General features: G+C 45.0%; 1 protein-coding gene across 3 annotated transcripts in view; it reads right to left on the reverse strand.

The window, feature by feature from the left end:
* Window positions 1-23,051, reverse strand: part of AZI2 (5-azacytidine induced 2) — a 65,464-nt gene that overhangs the window by 37,695 nt on the left and 4,718 nt on the right. For 2 of the 3 annotated variants that reach the window (XM_070727293.1, XM_070727294.1), the window contains 3 exons: window positions 22,351-22,580; window positions 21,944-22,069; window positions 19,871-19,970 (listed from right to left, as the gene is read on the reverse strand). In XM_070727293.1, the coding sequence (XP_070583394.1) occupies window positions 19,871-19,970; window positions 21,944-22,069; window positions 22,351-22,575 (451 nt within the window). In that variant the 5' untranslated portion in view covers window positions 22,576-22,580. The remainder of the gene's footprint in view (window positions 1-19,870; window positions 19,971-21,943; window positions 22,070-22,350; window positions 22,581-23,051) is intronic. The other variant, XM_070727295.1, reaches the window with a different exon arrangement.

Below are 23,051 nucleotides of genomic sequence, written 5' to 3' on the forward strand. Positions count from 1 at the left end.
TTATAGGATGATGGGAAGGATCCCCTCCCCAAAGAAGCGTTGATAATCTCCTGGACCCAGCTCCGTGTCACCTCCCTGCTGGCCGAAACCAGCCAGGAGGGACACGGATCCAGTAAACAGGTGGCGGAACTCACAGCTCCAATGGCCTTGTCCACTTCATCAGGTGTCACCAGATCAAACTCTTCCCAGACAGATGGACAAGTACAGGCCCCAGTCACCTCAACTGACTCGTTGTCAGCCGTCTGTTTTCCAATTGGAGTCGAGGTCCGCCCGGATCTGAGCGATTTTATCAGCGAAAAACGTGTTAAAATCCTCGGCACTACTCTGTAAGGGCTCCCCAACTCCCCTCTGATTAAGAAGGGAGCGGGTCACCCTAAACAGAGCGGCCGGGCGGGATTCCGCTGATGCAATCAAGGCGGCATGATATGCGCATCTTGGCGCCTTGAGCGCCACTTTGTAAGTCTTAATAAAAGCTCTTACAAGTGTTCAATCAGATTCAGACTTACTCTTCCTCCATCGCTTCTCTAGACGTCTCTTCTGGCGTTTCAACTCCCAGAGCTCCTCGTTGAACCATGGAGCTCTACGGGATCTAGTGCCACGGAGAGGTCGCAAAGGCGCAATCCGATCAAGAGCCTCCGCTGTAGCCTTGTTCCAGGCTTCCGCAAGAGACTCCGCCGAACTGTGGACGAGTGCATCTGGAATAACCCCAAGCGCCGTCTGAAAGCCTCTAGGTCCATCAGGCGTCTGGGGCGGAACATCTTAATTGGTTCCGCCTCCCTGCGGGGAAGGATTGGATCCAGGAAGTCAAGCCGTAGTAGAAAATGGTCTGACCATGACAAAGGCAGTGCTTCTAAGCCCCTTAGTCTCAGACCATTACTCAGTTGCTCAGAGAGGAATACCATGTCAAGTGCGTGTCCTCCCTCGTGCGTTGGACCCAGAACTACTTGAGTCAGGTCCATGGTGGCCATGAACTCCTGTGCCAACCCAGAGGTTTCGCCGAGTGACGGCAGGTTGAAGTCCCCCAAGACAATAAGCCTGGGGAACTCCACCGCCAACCCGGCTACCTCCTCGAGTAGCACAGGCAGGGCTTTTGACACGCAGCTGGGAGACAGGTACGTGAGAAATAAGCCCACCTGAACCCCTAAGTCCAACTTCATCAAGAGAATCTCGCAACCCGCAATCTCTGGAGCAATGAGTCTACATAGGCAAAAGCTCTCCTTGGCTATAATAGCCACTCCTCCCCCCCTTCCCTGGGGTCGAGGTTGATGCCATATCTGAAACCCGGCTGGGCAAATTTCAGAGAGAGGAACTCCTCCCTCCGGGCCCAGCCAGGTTTCAGTAATACATGCCAGGTCGGCCTCCTCATCCAGGATCAAATCTCGGATGAGGAGAGCTTTATTTACCACCGACCTGGCATTGAGCAGCAGCAATCTGAGCCCAGGGGCAGAGTTACACTCATCACCAGTGCCCAAGGTTGGGCTCACGGAGCCAGAACAAGGGATCGTTATTAAACAACGGTCCCTCGTTCCCCTGGAACGGCTAACTCCGTGGCCCCCGCCATATCTGCCTCTCCCCAGCAGTACCGGGATATTCCGACCCTCTGCCACCCCAGAGATCGATGCCCCTTCCCCTCCCGCCTCTCGAGCGTCAGGTAGGCCAAATCTATCATTCATACTGTTACCATTCATCTCATCCATACCGTGACCCCACCCACCCCAACCATCCCAATCATACCAATCATTCGTCTCATGCACAATGTTACATACATCCCAATCATCCATTAGTTAAGAAACCCCCAATAATTAAAAAATAGATTAAATTAATAGACTAGTTAATAGTCATTAAAAACACTAATAAAAGTATCACAATATACAATATAAGATATAAAATAGAAAAAAAAAGTTATAAAGTGCAAGTTCTAAAATGCTTAAAAATGCTTAAAAATATAGGAAGTAATTAAAGACCAATTGTCCATCAGGTCAGCAATGCAACCTCAGTTCTAAAAGGTGAAGTTTTGGGGGGGGGGGAGATTTTTTGGGGGGGTAGGGATGTTCAGGGGAAAGATGTTCAGGAAAAAGTCCTAGTGTATTTTTCTTCAGGTTTGTGGTGACAGCCCCTGCCACAGGCTGGCACCCTCAGGTCTTTCTCTGGGTTCTCCTAGGTATATGAGTTCTGTCCTCCAAAGTCTCTGAGGCAGGCTTTTTAGCTCTCTATGTTTCAGCCACCAATCTCGGCCCCTCTGACTCAGCAGTACCGCTCAGCTCTCGATGTTCCGCCTAGCCTCTTCCCCGTGTCTCTGTAGTTGTCGGGTGACATCTCCAGTCCTCCAATCCTTCCGCAACACCGCACAGCCGTATCGCCACCATTCAGTCGCTGCAAACCTCGGCCCAGGCCAACAGCCTCCACAATGTTCTCCTCGGCTTCCGCCTCTGAAGGGATGATTTCCTTCTCGTTCCAAAGCCATGCCACAACTCACTGGCCTCCACCACGCTCCTCCGGCTTCCTCCACCACAACGGCTGCCCCACTTCCTCCGTAATAGCCCTCCGCCCAATGGCCCCTCCAACGCCGAGCGCTCCCACCATACCACGCTCGACTCCTGGGCCCGTCGGGGAGGAAGGGAAGGGGGCAGTCGTCCTCCAAATCCGCCCGGCTCAGTCTTCAGTCTCTGGCTCCAACGAGCCCCAGTTAGCTCCTGGTCCCGTCAGGATTCTTAATGACAGCTAGCGGCTGCCATCTTCCACCTCCCAGGTGATCTTCCTTCTGGCGTTCCGCACTCCAGGGCAAAAAACAGCTCCGAACACCGCAGAGGATTGCAAAGTCGGGGGTCTTCAGAGGCAGCAACATTTATCCCCCCCAAAGATTTAGAAGATTTTTGCTGACTTGGGTCAAAAACTTCCCAAATTTCAGATGTTAAAGCCGTAGTCCGCCCTCCTCTCTTTACCCTTAGACTATCCATATTACTTGCTTGTGCCTTGGTGCCCTCACTTTTTTCTCTTATTATTTTCTCTAACTCTATCTCCTCCCTAAATAGTGCTTCTTTATTCTCCCTTTCATTCAGATATTACATATTGCATTTGTTTGTAGCCATCTTCCCTTACCCAATCACTATTCTATACGATTTCTACTTGGCCTCCCATCCTTCTCATATAACTGTTCTATCTTAATTATCCCTCTTCCCTTCAACTCTCCTATAATCCTATTTAGATTTGTTTCGTTATCTCTGTTTATTACATATAGCGATGACAGTTTTTATTTATATAATTCTATTTTCCCCTGCCATTTTTTCCAAATTTCCATAGGTCCTTTCATGGGACCTATTAATTTATCTAAGAAGCTCCTATTCCACCTTATAAAAATTAATTCTCTATTTGAAGAATTTATCTGTTTTATCCCATTTATCTGTTTTTCCAATTTCACCCATTTATTTTCGAATAACTGTACCTCCATTAATCTTTCAATTTGAAATGCTTCTCTATACAACTCCAAACAAGGAATTTCCCATCCACCCTCTCTTTCATTCACTATTAACCACTTTTTCCTTATTCTTGGTCTCTTATCTTCTTCAGCCCAATAATTAAGTTTTTTATCCCACTCTCTAAACTTGGATGCTAATAAACCCCCTGGCAATACCTGAAATAGGTACATCATTTTGGGAACTATCATCATTTTTAATACTCTTATTTTAGCCATTCTCTTTAGCTTTTTCTCTTTCCAGCCCCTCATTTGTTTCAACATTTTCCTCCATATTAGTCTATAATTCACCTCCTCGAATTTCGCTGGGTTTCTCAATAACCAAATTCCCAAATATTTAATTTTCTTTAATCCTAACTTCAACCCTGATTCTTTCCTAATTTCTATCTGCTCTCTCGGACCTGTATTTAAACACATAATCTCTGATTTTTCCATATTGACAGACAATCCCAATTCCTGTTTAAACTCTTGCAAGATATTTCTTAGGCCTTTAATCATGTTCATCGGGGTCTGGGTCAATATAATTGCATCATCTGCAAATAGGTTTAGTTTCATTTCTAATTCCCCCTATTTTATATCCTACCCAAGTAGTATCTTGTCTTATCTTATTAGCTAATGTCTTTATTGCTATAACAAATAACATTGGAGATAAAGGACATCCCCGCTTGGTGCCATTTTGTATTTTAATTCTCTGCGTTCTTTGTCCATTCACCCTTATACACACTTCATTCCCTTTATAAATCTCTTTTATAATTCCACAAAATTTGTCCCCCATATTTAATTCCTTACATTTTGTATAAATAGCTATGGTTAATTTTATCAAAAGCTTTATAAATGTCTAATTTCAAAATTCCCAATTTCCTTTTAGTAACGGTAGCATGGTGCATCACATTCATTACATTTCTAATTGGTTCACTTATCTTCCTACCCTTCACAAATCCATATTGCTCCTCTTCAATTATTTTTGGTAAAATATTTTTGAGTCTGTTTGCCAATATCTTCATAAATATTTTATAATCTTGATTTGCCAAACTAATAGGACAGTAGGACCCAGGCTCTCTTAAATCTCGATCAATCTTCGGGATGGTAACAATCTCTGAAAGCTTCCATGTCTGCAGGATATCATGAGTTAACAATATATTATTAAACAGTTTCCCCAAATGCGGCAATAGTTCATTCATATAAGTTTTATAAAATTCTCCTGTAAACTCATCCAGGCCCGGTGCTTTGGCTTGTTTTAACCCTTTAATTACTCTAGCAATTTCATCTTGTGCAATTTCTGCATTCAATATTTGTTCATCTTCTTAACTTAATATTTTCCCAATGTTACCTGTCCTATATTTACCTGCTCCTCTTTATACAAATCCTCATAATATTTTCTCATTATCTTCTCTAGCTGCTCTTTACCATATCTAACCCCTCCACTAGGGTCTCTCAGTGCTAATATACATGATTTTTCTTTCCTCTTCTTCAAATATCTTGCCATTTGTTGCATTGATTTTGCCCCCTAGCTCAATATTTTTGTCGCATCATCATTCTCATCTTATTCCATTGGATCTTATCATACACTATCAATTGTTTCCTTTTCAATTTCAATAGAATATTCCAATCCCTACTTTTAATTAATCTCAGCTGCTCTTGTATCAAATCTATTTCCCTTATCTTCCTTTCCCTTTCTCTACCCCACCTCTTTCTGATATCTACTTCCATACATATACATTGTGCCATCATATAAGCCTTACGTGCATCTCACACAATTGTTTAATATCACCCACATCATTAATTCTAAAATATTCACATAACTTTGTCTGCAATTTATCTTTATCTTGTTCACTAGAAGTTACAACTTCATTATATCTCCAAATTCTTTGATTACATTCCTGAGCTATTTTCAATTCTGCCAGTAGTGGGGCATGATCTGACAACCAAATACTTTTAATATCTACTTTTAAACTTTTATATTGCCCACCCTGTTCATTAATATATGGTAAATAGAACTAAATGTATGATATCTTGCTGAATAGTAAGTGCCTCTATTTGGTATATCTGCATGGAGATCTATCATATTATTTAAATGTAACATCCTACTATTTCCAATCCCATTTGTTAATTGCATACTGAAATCTGCTGCCAAAAACGTTGTGCCCTCCATAAAGTTATCCAACTTCCTCTTTGTATTTATTATAAATTGTTTTGTTTTCGCATTCGGGGCATAAATTGCCGCCAGTGTCAATTTCTTTTGATTAATTTTCCCTTTAACAAACAACACCTCCCTTCTCTATCTTTCTGAACTCCAACCTCTTCAAATAGAACCCTATGATGAATAAGAATCGCCGTACCTCTACTCTTTTGCATTCCTTGAGATTCATATACCTATTTCTAATTTCTATCATTAACCAATTTATCCCTTCCTCCCCGTCTTTATGTGTTTCTGTCAAAATCATAATATCCACCTTGTTTTGCTTAGCCATCCTCTATTATTATTATTATTATTATTATTAATTAGATTTGTATGCCGCCCCTCTCCGAAGACTCGGGGCAGCTCACAACAACAATAAAAACAATATTCTAGCGAAAACAAATCTAATATTAAAAAGCATATAAAAACCCTATCATATTTAAAAAGCAAACAACACATACATACCCAAACATAAATATAAAAAAGCCTGGGGGAAAGGTGTCTCAACTCCCCCATGCCTGTTGACTAAACAATCTCGTTTGGCGGGCCCCAGGGGAAGAGCCTTCTCTGTGGCGGCCTCAGCCCTCTGGAATCAACTCCCCCCGGAGATTAGAACTGCCCCCACCCTTCTTGTCTTTCATAAATTACTCAAGACCCACCTATATCGCCAGGCATGGGGGAACTGAGACACCTCCCCCAGGCTTTTATATTTTATGTTTGGTATGTATGTGTTCTTTGGTTTTAAGTGATGGGGTTTTATATGTTTTTTCTCTTTTAATATTAGATTTGTTCCACTGTAACATTGTTTTCATTATTGTTGTGAGCTGCCCCGAGTCTTCAGAGAGGGGCGGCATACAAATCTAATATATTATTATTATTATTATTATTATTATTATTATTATTATTATTATTGGCTCTTTTGAGCCTTTTGAAAGCCTTTTGGCATTTCATCATCCACCTGATTGGCTGAGAGGGTCTGGGGGGTCTGGGCTTAGTAGGGGCTGACCCAGTCTTTAGTAACTCAGTTAAGGGCAAGGCAACTTCTGCGAAAACTGGAATTAAATGCAGATAGAAATTTGCAAATCCTAAGAGACTCTGTAATTGCTTGCATGTGCAGGGAGCTTGCCAATCAAGCACTGCTTTCACCTTGGTTGGGTCCATCTCTATGCCTTTGCTAGATATGCGATATCCCAAACAGTCTACTGACATCTGGTGAAATTTACACTTGGAAAGTTTCACGTAGAGCTTAGCAGACAAAAGCTTCTTCAAGACTTGCCTCACCAATTTGACATGGTCAGGGAGGTTTTGGCTGTAGATAAGGATGTTATCTAAATACACAAGAACCCCGTTGTAGAGGTGGGCACATAGAACTTCATTTATGTACTGCATGAACAAGGCAGGGGCCCCTTTCAGACCAAATGGCATCACTCGAAATTGGAAACTCCCTAATGCGCAGTTCAAAGCGGTTTTCCCACTCATCCCTTTCCTTTATTCTGATGCGGTAATAAGCCTCCCTTAAGTCCAACTTGGTAAAGTATTTCCCCTTGGCTAGATGATTTAGTAAGTCCTTCATGAGCGGAAGGGGATAAGTGTTTTGCACACACACTGCATTAAGGTTCCGGTAGTCTACAACTAAGCGAACGCCTCAGTCCTTCTTCTCCTTAAAGAGAACGGGGACTGCTGTCCTGGAATTTGTGGGATGGATGAATCCCCTCTTTAAATTGGTGTCTATGTAGTTTTTCCGCTCTCCCAATTCTTTCAGTGACATTCTGTACATCCTAGGTTTTGGGAGAGTTGCCCCTGGTTCAAATTATATCGCACAGTCTGTAGGTCTGTGAGGGGGCAGTTCATTGCAATCCTCCTCACTGAAAACTCTTCCCAAGTCTCTGTATTCCAAGGGCACCTTCAGGAAATCTGGAAGTGTACCTTCCTTCATTGCAACCGCTGCTAAGGAACCATCTGGCTCCTCCCGGAGGGGAGGTTTTCCCCTGTCAGTCTCTAAAAAAGGGTTAGAGCCCAAGGGGATGAAAAGCTTACGATGCCCACCCTCCCACAGAAAAGTGGGAGTCCATTTGTCCATCCAGGCCAGGCCCAATATAATTGGTTCTGACATCTTGGGGGCGAATATGAATCTCAAGAGGTCACGGTGCCGGCCTATCCGCAGCTCCACTAACTCAGTCAGGAGTGTAGGGGGAACTCCACCCACTAGAGAGCCATCTACCTGCTGGAACCGGATGGGTTTTGCTAAAGGTGTGGTCTGGATTTTTAAATTCTCCACTAAGGTTTTGCTAATAAGGCATCTCGAGCACGCTGTATCTATCAGAGCCCGTATTTCTTCCTCTTCACCTGTGGTCATTGCTTTAATCCTTGCTTTAATGATGAACGGATGGATGGGCTCACTCACCATTGGGTCGTCCTCTCTTCTGGGCTTCTCATTCCAATTGAAGGAATAGGGTTTTCACCTTTAGCAAAATCCTCAGGAGGGCAGAGCTCTGTATTTTGAAAGGCCCAGAGACTTTCTAGAGGGGCTTCTTCAGATCCTCTTTCTGCTACCAGGCATGGCTTGGGTTTTGGGGGAGCGAGGGGCGTCAAACAGTCTGCCCCCTTATGGCCAGTCTGGTCACATCTGTAGCAATTTGTTCCCCTCATAACCCCTGAACAAGGGGAGCCCAGCTGACAAGGGAAAAGACAGCCTCTTGAAAAATCGTCTGTTGCATGGGGCGGGGGAGGTCCCTTCTCAGCAAGAATTACATCACCCAAAGCAACTGCTGTGGCATACCAGTCTTGAATGGTCCAGCTGTCTCCCACATGCAGTTCACACACCTCTCTCAATTTTGGATCAAGGGCACTTTTGAAAATATGGACCAAACAGTTCTCTGGCCACTCTTTCAGGCTATAGGCAAGCATTTGAAATTCTTCCATAAAATTCTTCACAGGCTTTCCTGTCAGTTTCAATTGGAAAATTCTAGTCTCAGCCCTCTCTTTATGCAATTTAGGAAGCAGTCTGCCATTTGCAATCAGAGGAGCAGGAGAAGGGATGCTGAGCAGGTTTTGAAATTCCCCCACAAAGGAATCCCTTTGATATGCATTCGGCTGGCCTCTATCTTGCAGTTCACTTAGGGAGTCAGCGATGGGGTGGAAGTCTACATTATTAATTTTTGCCGTGTAGAGATGCACCTTCAGGGGGCCATGGGGATCTTCAGAAAGCCATAGGCATCTTAGCCACACCCATTCAGGAAGATAGATTGTTTCTGGCTGGTTCATTACAGCCTCAAGCCTTTTCCTCCCCTCTTTACCTTTGCAAAGTTGAACGCTGTCTGGCTCCTACTGCAGAGAGGGGGAGGGGATGTAGAAAATTCCAAGCCCTTCCACCTACAAATTCTTGGTTAACTCCCTCTGTTCCATTCTTCGGATTGGTGAGAGTTGGAATTGAAATGTTAGTGAACCAAATAGCTTGAGAAATAAATAAATTCCACACCTGTGCTTCTCGCTGGGTAAGATTTATTAACAGCCATGTCTGGATTCGACTGGAATCTTTCCAACTCTGAGTCCCTTAGGTTACATCCAGGTCAAAACCCCATCTCACATCCCCACATTCACAAGTGCAGTCATGTGAACCAATCCTATGCAGGATTCCTGATTCCTTCCTGTGTTTGTTACTATGGCATCTGGAGAAAGGAATGTGTGGTGGCATATCTCTCTCTCTCTCACTCCCAAACTGTGTCAGGCCCAACTTGGACTTCACATAATGACTTTGGGCCTGATACCAAGGCCATAACAATGTCTCTTTGCCTCTCCCGGTTTCTACATGGAACGCCCCAATGAACATGCAATATGTCATCAAAAACAACCTGGGTTCCCTGCGCTTTCATCCAACCAAGAATTGCTTCAGCTAATTTCAAGCCTGGAGCAAAATCTGGTCTAAAACCACACAGAAAATAAATACCTTCTCCTTTGACAGTCTTCCAAATTGGCAATTCTATAATTCAATTGCTTACAATCTCATCCTGACTTTTAACTTGATGCTCTAATTCAATGTTTCCCAACCTTTTTTGAGCCGCAGCACATTATTCATATTTTCAAAATCCTGGGGAACATTGAACGGGGGGGGGGGGGGGGGGGGCTAAAGAAAAGTTTGGACAAAAAAAAATCTCTCTCTTCCTCCCTTTCGCTCTATTTCTCCCTATTTCTCTCTCTTCCTTCCTTCCCTTCTTTCTCTCTCTCCATCCCTCTTTCTTTCTTCCTATCTTTTTTGCTCTTTATCTCTCCCTCCTTCCCTTCCTCTATGTCTTTCTCTCTCCCTTGCTCCCTCTCTCTCTCTCTGTCTCTCTTGCTATCTCTTTCTTGCTTTTTTCTCTTTCTTGCTCTCTCTCTCTCTTTCACTGTCTCTTGCTATATGTCTCTTTCTTTCTCTCTCTCTGCCACTCTTGCTATCTCTTTCTTTCTCTCTCTCTTTCTCTCTCTCTGTCTCTCTTGCTATGTCTCTCTTTCTTTCTCTCTCTCTCTGCCTCTTGCTATGTCTCTCTTTCTCTCTCTCTTTCTCTGTCTTTCTTGCTATGTCTCTCTCTCTGTGTCTCTTTCTCTCTCTCTGTCTCTTGCTATGTCTCTCTTTCTCTCTCTCTCTCTTTCTCTCTGTCTCTCTCTGCCTCTCTTGCTATCTCTCTCTCTCTCTCTCTTTCTCTCTCTGCCTCTTGCTATGTCTCTCTCTCTCTGCCTCTCTTGCTATGTCTCTCTTTCTCTCTCTCTCTTTCTATGTCTCTTTCTTTCTTTCTCTCTCTCTCTGCCTCTCTTGCTATGTCTTTCTCTCTCTCTTTCTGTCTCTCTTTCTCTGTCTCTCTCTGTGTCTCTCTTGCTAAGTCTCTCTCTCTCTCTCTTGCTATGTCTCTCTCTCTCTGCCTCTTGCCATGTCTCTCTTTCTCTCTCTTTCTATGTCTCTCTTTCTTTCTTTCTCTCTCTCTCTTTCTGTCTCTCTTTCTCTCTGTGTCTCTCTTGCTATGTCTCTCTTTCTTTCTCTCTCTGCCTCTCTTGCTATGTCTCTCTTTCTCTCTCTCTTTCTCTCTTTCTCTGCTTCTCTTGCTATGTCTCTCTCTCTCTCTCTGCCTCTCTTGCTATGTCTCTCTTTCTTTCTCTCTCTCTCTCTCGGCTGACTGCGAGCGGGAGCCCTGACGACGGCAGCTACACGTGCTGCTGGACGCCGTATATGCCAGCCCTGCAGCGCCAGCATGTACGGCGTCCAGCAGCACGTCCAACCACCACCGTCGGTGCCTCCACCCTGGAGCTCCCTCTCGCCGCCCCCATCTCCCTGCGACCGCCTGGGGCCGCTGCAGCCGGCACCAACCCAATCCCGCTCCCACCGTCAGTGCCCTCCCGCTGGGCCCCAAAGGACACTTGCCGCCGATGCCAGGGAACTCCAGCTGGGCGGGGCGCTGCCGGTGCCTCCGAGCTCCCACTCGCAGCTGTCCCCCGGCTCCTGCCCGATGCCGCGGTTTCTGGCGCTCTCCTGCTGGGCCCCAAAGAAGGAAGGCAGGAAAAAGGAGGCGCGAAGAATGAAGGTCTCCTTTTTCCCGCCTTCCTTCTTTGGGGCCCAGCAGGAGAGCGCCAGAAACCGCGGCAACGGGCAGGAGCCGGGGGACAGCTGTGAGTGGGAGCTCCAGGTCGGAGGCACCGGCGCCGGCAGCGCCCCGCCCAGCTGGAGCTTCCCTAGGAGCTTTGCGGCACACCTGACCGTGTCTCGCGGCACACTAGTGTGCCGCGGCACACCGGTTGGGAAACGCTGCTCCAATTTCTGAATATTTTCAGCTGACTCCTCTGCTCCTTTTTTAACTGTTTTAATATCTAAGGAAAGATTTTCCAACAGTTTCCACTCACAGAAATCTTTTTCAAAATCAGTAACAATCTGAAGCAGTTGATCCAGTTTCATTTCAATTTTCCCGAGGCTAGGGTCAGCCCCTTCAGCCATTTTATTAAGATTTATTGTACTCACTTCATGATAGCGAAAGATCTGTCTTCCCTTAAAACCACAAATCTTAGATTCTCTTTGCACTCCTGTAAATGCTCTACGCCTCTGCTTATCTTTAAGTAAGATTTGTGATGTTTTGAGGGAGAATTTCCCCTTTATTTAATTTATCACATTGGAGCTCGTGGTGGGTGTGTCTAGAAAAGTGTGACGCATGCGTAATCATCCCAGGGACATAGGTTCCAGGATGAAGAGGAGGATGGCCACCACACACAGCTCCATGCCCTGGATCACCATGGCCAGCCAGGGTCTTGCGGGGGGCGATGGGCAGCAGTGCAGGGGGCATGCGAGGCATGCCCCATTGCCAGAGCCAGCCCAGCTCCCCGGGAGGTGAGGGCCCGGGTGGAGGGGCGCCAAGGCAGGCACTCCAATGCCAGCAGCCCCCACCAGCTCACATTTTCAAGCCTCAGCAAAGCCTCCTTTCAGTTCTAGTCCCAGGGATGCAGCAGGCAAGTGGCAGGCCGAGGCAAGGTGGCAGTGGCAGCAGCAGCAAGGTGGGTGGGGGGTGGGAAGAAAGGCAGGAAAATTTGAAAGAAAGTCCCTGCAGTGCTGAGTGGCTGCGGCTTCTGCCCGGGCGGTGGCATCACTTCCAAGCATCCACGGTCTAGCCCACCCGGTCCAGTCTGGCTTAGGAGCCCTGGGGGTTACCCGGAGAAGATCCTCTGAAGCACCCCGGATGCTCCCCTCCTGCTCTCCCCCAACCATTGCCTGTCCCACTCTTCCGTTCCATTCCCCGGGCAATCTGTAGCGGGCAAATCATGTCAGACTAATCTTATTGATTTCTTTGACTATGTCCCAATGGTATTGGATGAAGGTGGTGCCATGGGCAATATTCCCTCTAATTTTTTTTTCTGTGGGACTGGGCGGCACAGAAGAATGAATGAATGAATGAATGAATGAATGAATGAATGAATGAATTTTCATGCCTCAGCGCCTGATTTTTTTCACAGATGTCACCAAGACAACTTATTGGGGCTTGGTGCTGGAGCATAATAAGGTCCCTTCCCACTACAGTGATCCCCCGCTCGTTGCGAGGGTTCCGTTCCAGGACCCCCCGCAACGAGCGGGTTTTCGCGAAGTAGCGCTGCGGAAGTAAAAACACCATCTGCGCATGTGCAGATGGTGTTTTTAACTTCCGCAGCGCTAGCGAGGAGCCGAAGATTGGGGGCAGCGCGGCTGTTTTAAAACGTCGCCGCCGGCATGGGGGGCTTCCTAGCAGCCCCCCAAACCTGGGTTGGGGGTCCGGGGGGTGCTGGCAAGCCCCCCATGCCGGCGGCGACGTTTTAAAACAGCCGCGCCGCCCCCAATCTTCGGCTCCTCGCTAGCGGGCTTTCGAGATGAGTCCTGAAGCGAATTCGCTTCAGGACTCAGCTCGAAAGCGGCGAGAGCTAGCGCCCAGCCCCGTGACATTCGCTTTACTGCCGCCCGCAGCCGAGTGATCCTGGGCTCCTTCGCAACCTCGGAGAGCTTCCTGGGCATGAAAGCTCACGAAAACCAGGAAACTCTCTGAGGTTGCGAAGGAGCCCACGATCACTCGGCTGCAGGCGGCAGGAAGGCGAATGCCACGGGGCTGGGCTCGGTTCCGTCCTCGGCTCCCCTCCTACCAGCCCCGCCGCGGAAGGCTCCATTCTGTTCCCTGAATGGAGACCGCCGGCCGCTCAATCGGGCCGGCAGGGAACAGAATGGAGCGTTCCGCAGCGGGGCTGGGGGAGCCGAGCCCAGCCCCGTGACATTCGCTTTCCTGCCACCCGCAGCCGAGTGACCCTGGGCTCCTTCGCAACCTCGGAGAGCTTCCTGGGCATGAAAGCTCACGAAAACCAGGAAGCTCTCTGATGTTGCGAAGGAGCCCACGATCACTCGGCTGCAGGCGGCAGGAAGGCGAATGCCACGGGGCTGGGCTCGGTTCCGTCCTCGGCTCCCCTCCTACCAGCCCCGCCGCGGAAGGCTCCATTCTGTTTCCTGAATGGAGACCGCCGGCCGCTCAATCGGGCCGGCAGGGAACAGAATGGAGCGTTCCGCGGCGGGGCTAGGGGAGCCGAGCCCAGCCCCGTGACATTCGCTTTCCTGCCACCCGCAGCCAAGTGACCCTGGGCTCCTTCGCAACCTCGGAGAGCTTCCTGGGCATGAAAGCTCACGAAAACCAGGAAGCTCTCTGAGGTTGCGAAGGAGCCCACGATCACTCGGCTGCAGGCGGCAGGAAGGCGAATGCCACGGGGCTGGGCTCGGTTATCCCCTCGGCTCCCCTCCTACCAGCCCCGCCGCGGAAGGCTCCATTCTGTTCCCTGAATGGAGACCGCCGGCCGCTCAATCGGGCCGGCAGGGAACAGAATGGAGCGTTCCGTGGCGGGGCTGGTAGGAGGGGAGCCGAGGACGGAACCGAGCCCAGCCCCGTGGCATTCGCCTTCCTGCCGCCTGCAGCCGAGTGATCGTGGGCTCCTTCGCAACCTCGGAGAGCTTCCTGGGCATGAAAGCTCACGAAAACCAGGAAGCTCTCTGAGGTTGCGAAGGAGCCCACGATCACTCGGCTGCAGGCGGCAGGAAGGCGAATGCCACGGGGCTGGGCTCGGTTCCGTCCTCGGCTCCCCTCCTACCAGCCCCGCCGCGGAACGCTCCATTCTGTTCCCTGCCGGCCCGATTGAGCGGCCGGCGGTCTCCATTCAGGGAACAGAATGGAGCCTTCCGCGGCGGGGCTGGTAGGAGGGGAGCCGAGGGGATAACCGAGCCCAGCCCCGTGGCATTCGCCTTCCTGCCGCCTGCAGCCGAGTGATCGTGGGCTCCTTCGCAACCTCAGAGAGCTTCCTGGTTTTCGTGAGCTTTCATGCCCAGGAAGCTCTCCGAGGTTGCGAAGGAGCCCAGGGTCACTCGGCTGCGGGTGGCAGGAAAGCGAATGTCACGGGGCTGGGCTCGGCTCCCCCCCCCCTTAGCAGCCCCGCCGCGGAACGCTCCATTCTGTTCCCTGAATCACTTTGAATCCAGCAGCTTCTGCTGGATACGGGCGGTGGGTGGGACGAGCGGTGAGGAAGCCAGGGGCTGTGGCAGCTCGCCCCCCCCCATCGCCCGTATCCAGCAGAAGCGGCGGGATTCAAAGGGATTCAAGGCTAACTTCTGCGCTTGGCTTGAGGACTCAGCTGGGAAGCGGCACGGGTGTTTTAAAAGGTCTCCGCCGGCATGGGGGGCTTCCTACCCCCCCCCGAACCCCCAACCCGGGTTTGGGGGGGTGCTAAGAAGCCCCCCATGCCGGCGGAGACCTTTTAAAACACCCGTGCCGCTTCCCAACTGAGTCCCGAAGCCAAACGAACCCGGGTGGCCGGGCGAGCAGCGAGCAAATGGCGGGTGGCCGGGCGAAGGGCGGGCGAAGGGAGGGCGAGCGGGTGCTGGGGGGGGCTTCTCGCCCTCCCGCCAGCAAGAGGGGAAAGACCCAGGGAAGCCGCCCAGCAGCTGATCTGCCCGGCGGGGAACACCATCTACGCATGTGTGGCCATAGGAAAAAAGGGCGCACATGCGCAGATGGTGTTTTTACTTCCGGGTTGAAAAATCGCGATGTAGCCCATTCGCAATGGTCGGGGACGCAATAACCGGGGGATCACTGTATATTATTCTGTTATTTTATATTTCAATTACTAACTTTCATCAATCTTCTACATTTCCAAGTATACTTTAAATTCATAATGCAAAGTCATAACATCATACATACATATCATAAACCACTTATTTATCCTATGTATCTTCCATTAATTTTACCTATGTAATTCTATATATTTCTATAATTCTAATCCAATTTTATCAATTAATACATCCTAATATTAAACAACACCTAAATATACATTTTACCATCATTCCATAGTCAATTCATATTTAATAATCAATCATCCCTCCTCAAATTTCTACCACTGTCTCATTTCTGGGTGCCTCTCCTGTCTCTCCCCCTTTTCTTTCTCATTTGTTTCTCATTTCTCCCTCTTCCTCCCTTTTTCTCTCATTCCTTCCCCCTCTCACTTCTCCTATCTTTTTCCATCTCTGTCTCCTCCCCGCCGTGTGTGTGTGTGTGTCAAAAAACAGGTGAGGGTTGGAGTTTTTTCTCTGATATTATTTGGGTGCCTTTTAACATATCAAGAATCACTTCTCTCTCTCTTTTGTTTCTCTCTCTTTCCTCTCATTCTCTGCCTCAATCATTTTTTCATTTCTATTTTTTTCTCCCCTTTTCTCTCACTCTCTCTCTTGCCTTCTCTCTCTCTCTCTTGCATTCTTTCTTTCTTGCTTTCTTTCTCTATCTCTCTCTTTCTTTCTTTCTTTCTTTCTTTCTTTCTCTCTCTCACTTTCTTTCTCTCTCCTTTCTTTCTTCCTCTTTCTTGCTTTCTCTCTCTCACTCTCTTTCTCTTGCTTTCTTTCTCCCTCTTCTCACTCTCTCTCTCTTGCTTTATTTCTCTCTCACACTCTTTCTCTCTCTCTTTCTCTCACCCCCATCTTGCTACCTCTGTTCATTGGTGACGGGGTCCATGCTCTTGATGTGGGCCGCCACCGTCTCTTACTCGTCTTCGACGGCGGCGGGGCAACCCCCAGCACGGCCGCAGTGGAGGAGGTGAAGCTCAGGGAAGGTTTCCCTATTTGTCGACGATTCTAAAGTGTGCAACAAGGTTGATATTCCTGGAGGCATCTGTAATATGGCAAATGATTTAGCTTTACTAGATAAGTGATCTGCAGTTTAATGTTAATGTTTCCAATAATGCACTTGGGAAAAAGGAATCCTCAATCTGAATATTATATTGGTAGTTCTGTGTTAACAAAAACTTCAGAAGAGAAGGATTTAAGGTTAGTGATACTTGGCTGCATAGCTAGAGGTATAACAAGCAGGAAGAGGGAGATTGTGATCCTGCTGTATAAAGTGCTAGTGAGTTCTAGAGACCTCACCTACAAAAAGATATTGATAAAATTGAACAGGTCCAAAGACAGGCTATAAAAATGGTGGAAGGTCTTAAGCATCAAACCTATCAGAAAAGACTTAATGAACTCAATCTGTATAGTCTGGAGGACAGAAGGGAAAGGGGGGACATGATCGAAACATTTAAATATGTTAAAGGGTTAAACTAGGTTCAGGAGGGAAGTGTTTTAATAGGAAAGTGAACACAAGAACAAGGGGACACAATCTGAGGTTAGTTGGGGAAAAGATCAGAAGCAACATGAGAAAATATTATTTTACTGAAAGAGTATCAGATGCTTGGAACAAACGTCCAGCAGACATGGTTGGTAAATTCACAGTAACTGAATTTAAACATTCCTGGGAAAAACATATATCCATCTTAAGATAAAATACAGGAAACAGTATAAGGGCAGACTAGATGGACCATGAGGTCTTTTTCTGCCGTTCATTTTCTATGTTTCTATGTTTCTAAACTTAACCCCAACAAGAAATAGGACTGTGGGTACTGCCCCCGAAGGACTTGGTTCTGGGACAGGAAAAATTACCCCCCTCAGAACAGGTTCGAAATTTGGGTGTCCTTCTAGATTCTCAGCTGAGATTGGATCAACATCTCTCATCTGTAGCTAGGGTGACCTTTTCACAGGTTTGCCTGGTGCATCAATTGCAACCTCATCTGGACCACGAGGCTCTTCGCATGGTCACTCACGCCCTTATCATCTCACGGCTCAATTACTGCAATGTGCTCTATATGGGACTACCCCTGAAAAGCGGTCAGAGAGACATCAACTGGTCTAGACCACAGCTGTGTGAGCTGTTGTGGGTGCACCTAGGTACACTCACATCACACCAACTCTCTGTGAGCTGCACTGGTTCCCAATCAGTCTCCAGACGTAATTCAAGATGTAGGTCATCACCTATAAAGCCCTACATGGCTTAGGACCAGACTATCTTCGGGACCGTCTGCTACCGTATATCTCCCAGTGACTGATAAGGGCCCACAGGGCTGGCCTTCTCCAAGTTCCATCAACCAAACAATGCCAACTGGTGGGGCCATGGGGAAGAGTCTTCTCTGTGGCAGTTCATTAATCTCCCCAACAATTCTAAATTCAATTCATTTATGCATTAATCCAAATCATTATCACCTACTACATATCTTATTATAATCAATACTTCTAACTTACTACATATCTTATTACATATCTTATTATAATCAATACTTCTAACTTTATTAAAACAGATCAGCAATTCCTAAATTCATATATCTAAATAGAAACAATAATTAAAGTTAAAAAAGAGCAAACAAAACAATACTCCAAGCTTAATCAACCCTTCTCAAACTCCAATTTCTTTAATCTGAGCATAACCTTGAACTGAACCCTTTTCTTTTTTATTTTTTTGGTATCCCTTTTAATCCCCTTTTCCATTTTATTCTTTCTATTCTTCCTTCTAGGAAGGAAGGACTTTGTTAGAAAAATAAAGGGGTTATTGGATCAAACTTTGGACACTTGACAATGTAGTTATGATGGTGGCAATGTCCCAGGATTATGTGATAAGAAAAGTGGTAAAGTGAGGCAGAACTCACTTAATAACTGTCTTACTCAGGAGCTGGCCTCCATTTGGGTCAGAACAGAAGTCGAGGATTATCTGCCTGACCAGTGCACTCTTTTAGAAGCAGATCAGGAGTCCATTTTGAAGCTCCACAGAAAACATCTAGGGGAAAAGGCAGATTGTCCTTGACTTATAACGGTTCATTTATTGACCGTTCAAAGTCGCAACGGCCCTGAAAAAATGACTTATGCCCCTTTTTCACACTTACGACCTTCGCAGCAGCCCCACGATCGTGTGATCAAAACCTGGCCGCCGTTTCATATTTATGACCGTTGCTGTGACTTGAGGTCACGTGACCCCCTTTTGTGACCATCTCACAAGCAAAGATAATGGGGGAAGGGGCGGAGAAGCCAAATTCGCTTAACGACCGGGTTTCTAACCGAGCCACGCCCAGACATGAAAATGTGCCGCTCAGATATTATACTTTTCCGTCCACACCAAAAAAAAATTAGTGGGAACATTGGTGGCAAGCAGAAAATTTGCCAGAAAAAAATAATCTTCAGAAACGTTTCATGTATGGAGTCACCTAAAACTTGATTCCAAATGACTAAGACAATTAATGATGGACAATTTGGAAAAAATATTTTTTTACCATACCTTTAATTTGACACAGATGAAGAAAATTTGTTTTTTCAGTAGTTTTAAAATAATCTCACACAAAGAGGAAATCTTTGCCACATGAAAAAATAGCCTTTGTTAAAAAGAGCTTACTTAGTTACAATGCAAAAACCCCGAAGCATGCTTACTGAATGTAAATTTACATACTCTTTGTAAAATGCCATGTGGCTTAAGCTTTCGAATGACTTGCATTACTCCTTCTCATGCTAAAAGCTTCTCCTAGCATTTTAATAGATTGGAAGTTTCATTCAATTTAAACCAAAGAAGGCACAGGGAAGGGGGTTCCTCTATGCGCAGCTCAACCTGCTGATGCCCACCTTGCTTTACGCTTCTCACACAATGCCCCCTTCACCAAATGAGTCCTTCAGGAATCAGGCTCCAACCAAGACAGCAAAGATGCAGGGGGATTGCTGGGAATCTTGGCAATGTGTTTGTGAGATGGCTGCAGAAGGAGTGGAGCCTTCGGTGCAAAATCTCTTTTCTTCCCCCGTGAAAATCATCCCCCACCCACTCCAGTTAAATGCCCAGAAGGTGATAGGTTTGTTTTAAATGGATTAAAAGATCTGTGCAGCTCATTATCAAAGTTTGAGTGAAAGTGAGGACGCTGTTAATCTTGATGCTGGCAGGCAAAGGCAGAATTTTTTTTCTTTGTTTTACTCCCCCAAAGTTAATGTGCGTCTTATACGTCAGTGCGTCTTATACTCCAAAAATATGGTAAGTTGTACCAACTTAAGACATGTTTCTAAGTTTTTATGACAAAAGAAATGTTTTGCCCTAAATTCTCACATGTTCTGAAATTGCTCTAAGACACATATTTTATCATTATATGTTGGATTTATATCCTATTAGAGTTACGTGGTGAACTTCCATTACTAACATGAAGTTGGGTATCCCAGTCTTAATCAATACTTTCCAATACCTTAATCACTACTGAACATTATATTATACCAGTAATAATCAAGCCTCAGTTACATAAAAATTAACTTTAAAAAAAGGATTGCAGGTAATAGCACTTGGCATATATGGATACTATTAAACACTCAGATAGACAAAGTGCACCTTGTTGAGTTTCCACTTCTGTTCTTAGCTGTAAGAGTTCTACTTCTTTAGACTGCAATTGCTCATTCAGGATTTTCACATATTCCATGTTCTGTTTCATCTAATTTGAGAAATATATAAATTATCAAGGCTTTATTATTATTCTAGTTGAATAATGTCTAGTTGAATAATGCGTCTAAAGATCAGTTGGTTCTTCATAAACTGGTCAAATTACTATACTACTTTTACTGTTTCAAAAGCACTACTAGTTGAAAAAAAATAGCATATAAGTACCCTTTATGCACCCTGAAAACATTGTTTTGCTTTTAGAGAAGAGAAGAAAAAAAATGTTAATTACTAATAATCAATAAATTAAATAATACATCACAATTAACTCAGCTAGCTGGCATTCTTTCCAAATAACCAGCTTTTCATTCAATCCATTTTTCATCCTACAAAGTTTGTGCATTCCACTTAATTTTTAAAAAAAGATTTATACGGTAGTTCTTTACTTACCACATTTAAGCCCAAAATTTCTATTACTAAATGAGACATTTGTTAATTTTTTATTATTATTATTATTATTTATTAGATTTGTATGCTCCCCCTCTCCGAAAACTCGGGGCGGCTAACAACAATAACGAAAACAATGTAACAAATCTAATATTAAAAAAGTAATCTAAAAAACCCCAATTTAAGAGACCAATCATACAAACACGCATACCATGTATAAATTCTATAAGCCTAGGGGGAAGGGAAAAAATTTCAATTCCCCCATGCCTGACGACAGAGGTGGGTTTTAAGGAGCTTGCGAAAGGCAAGGAGGATGGGGGCAACTCTGATATCTGGGGGGAGCTGGTTCCAGAGGGTCGGGGCCGCCACAGAGAAGGCTCTTCTCCTGGGTCCCGCCAAATGACATTGTTTAGTCGAAGGACCCGGAGATGGCCAACTCTGTGGGACCTAACCGGTCGCTGGGATTCGTGCGGCAGAAGGTGGTCCCGGAGATATTCTGGTCCGATGCCACGAAGGGCTTTATAGGTCATAACCAACACTTTGAATTGTGACCGGAAATTGATCGGCAACCAATGCAGACTGCGGAGTGTTGCTGTAACATGGGCATGCCTTGGGAAGCCCATGATTGCTCTCGCAGCTGCATTCTGCACGATCTGAAGTTTCTGAACACTTTTCAAAGGTAGCCCCATATAGAGAGCATTACAGTAGTCGAACCTCGAGGTGATGAGGGCATGAGTGACTGTGAGCAGTGAGTCCCGGTCTAGATAGGGCCGCAACTGGTGCACCAGGCGAACCTGGGCAAATGCCCCCCTCGCCACAGCTGAAAGATGTTTCTCTAAGTGAGTTTTTCCCCATTTTATTATCTTTCTTGCTATAGTTAAGTGAATCACTGCAACTGTTAGTTTGGTAACATGGTTGTTAAGTGAATCTGGCTTCCCCATTGACTTTGCTTGTCAGAAATTTACAAAAGATGATCACATGAGCACAGGACACTGCAAAGTCATAAATATGAGCCAGATACCAAGCCTAAGTCTAAATCTATCTAAATTTTGATCACATGGCTATGAAGATATTGCAATGGTCATAAGTAATTTTAAAGTATAACTTCAAAGTATAACTTCAAATGGTCATTAATCAAATTGCTGTACAACAAGGACTACTCTAGTCATTTGTACTGAATCACTGGAGCTTTGACAACCTATATTTTTATGTGAATCTCACTTTTCTTCATTCAAACAACAAATTCAAACATTTAATATCAGAACAATTAGAAGACAAATGGGGGCACTGAAAAAAGAGAAAATATCAATAAAAGTGGATGCAAAAATTCAGTATTTTTAAAAATCCAGGAATGATTTAAGCCACATGTAAGTATTCCTTAATTGAGTTGTTTTGATGTTTAAAAAAGGATACACACTCATTTTAAACGCATATATAGAAATGAATATGAAGTTAATACTTATTTTTACTAGATTGTATTCAATGTCTTCAGTGATCCAAACTTAATTTGCTACATAATGTTAAAATATTTTTCTACATGAGGTTCATGCAACATTTTTTTAATGCTACTCCAAAGCATACCGTTTTATCCAGTTGACTTTTCAGATTATCTCGTTCAATACAAGATTCCCGATATGCTTGATAAGCTTTATTAACTTGCTCACGACCAACAGAATTTGTAGCTTCTTCCAAATGGGATTCAAAAAGCTAAAAGATTACAACAGGGTGTGGCTTAATCATTATTCAAATACTTTCAATATAGCGTTTAATGATAAACCAAGTGAAACACATTAGTCACAGCAATAAGTATAAGGTAGTGACTTTCAAATACTGAATGTATCTGTTTCACATGTGCTTAATTACTTTACACATGACTTAAAATAAAAGTTACGTTTCTAAAAATCAGAATAACAATAATATTGAATGATATTACTAACAATAATATTGAATGATATAACCTTGAAAGAAAAAATATTGCTAAAACTTGCCTTTTCTTCTAACAATCTTACTCTTTTCTTTAAGAAAGAGTTTTCTCTTTCTGTCTCTTTCAGACGCTTTTTAATATCTTCATAAGCAGTGACAAGGGCAAAATGTGAAGCAACTGATTCTTCTCCTGAAAACACTGGAATAGGAAATTGTCCATCTTGTCTGTGATGAGTATCCGCTTTTTCATGGTTCAGGATATCAATGTCATCTTCAGCTAGTTCATCCATGATAGCTAAATAAAAATAATCATCACAGATAGAGAAGGATATGACATCACCCATCCCCAGGCATCAACATAGTCCTTTCAGCAGTTCTAGGAAGGTTCCACACTCAATGACTTTCAGAAAGCCAACACTAATAGCCAGATGGTTGCAAAGAATACAAATCCTTCTATTCCCCAAATTTAGTCAGAACTGAAGAAGCCTTTTGAAAAGGACCAGTGAGAAGTCTTTTGAAAAAGACCAATGGGATAACTATGATCTGCATAATTGTGAATCTCCATAGACATATATAGGAATCTTTTCTCCAAAACAGCTAAGTTGAGAGAAAAAAATTGTTTCAGTAAGCCCTTTCACATCTAGGGTGGATTTGAACTTAAATCTCTTCTATTTAGCACAACATCTTGTTTACTATGTCTTTCTGGCTGTTTTGGTGATGACCATGTTAATTATATATTTCCTTCAGAAACGATATCTAAATTATT

Source organism: Erythrolamprus reginae, chromosome Z (assembly GCF_031021105.1).
Source record: "Erythrolamprus reginae isolate rEryReg1 chromosome Z, rEryReg1.hap1, whole genome shotgun sequence".
Classification (NCBI taxonomy): domain Eukaryota; kingdom Metazoa; phylum Chordata; class Lepidosauria; order Squamata; family Dipsadidae; genus Erythrolamprus; species Erythrolamprus reginae.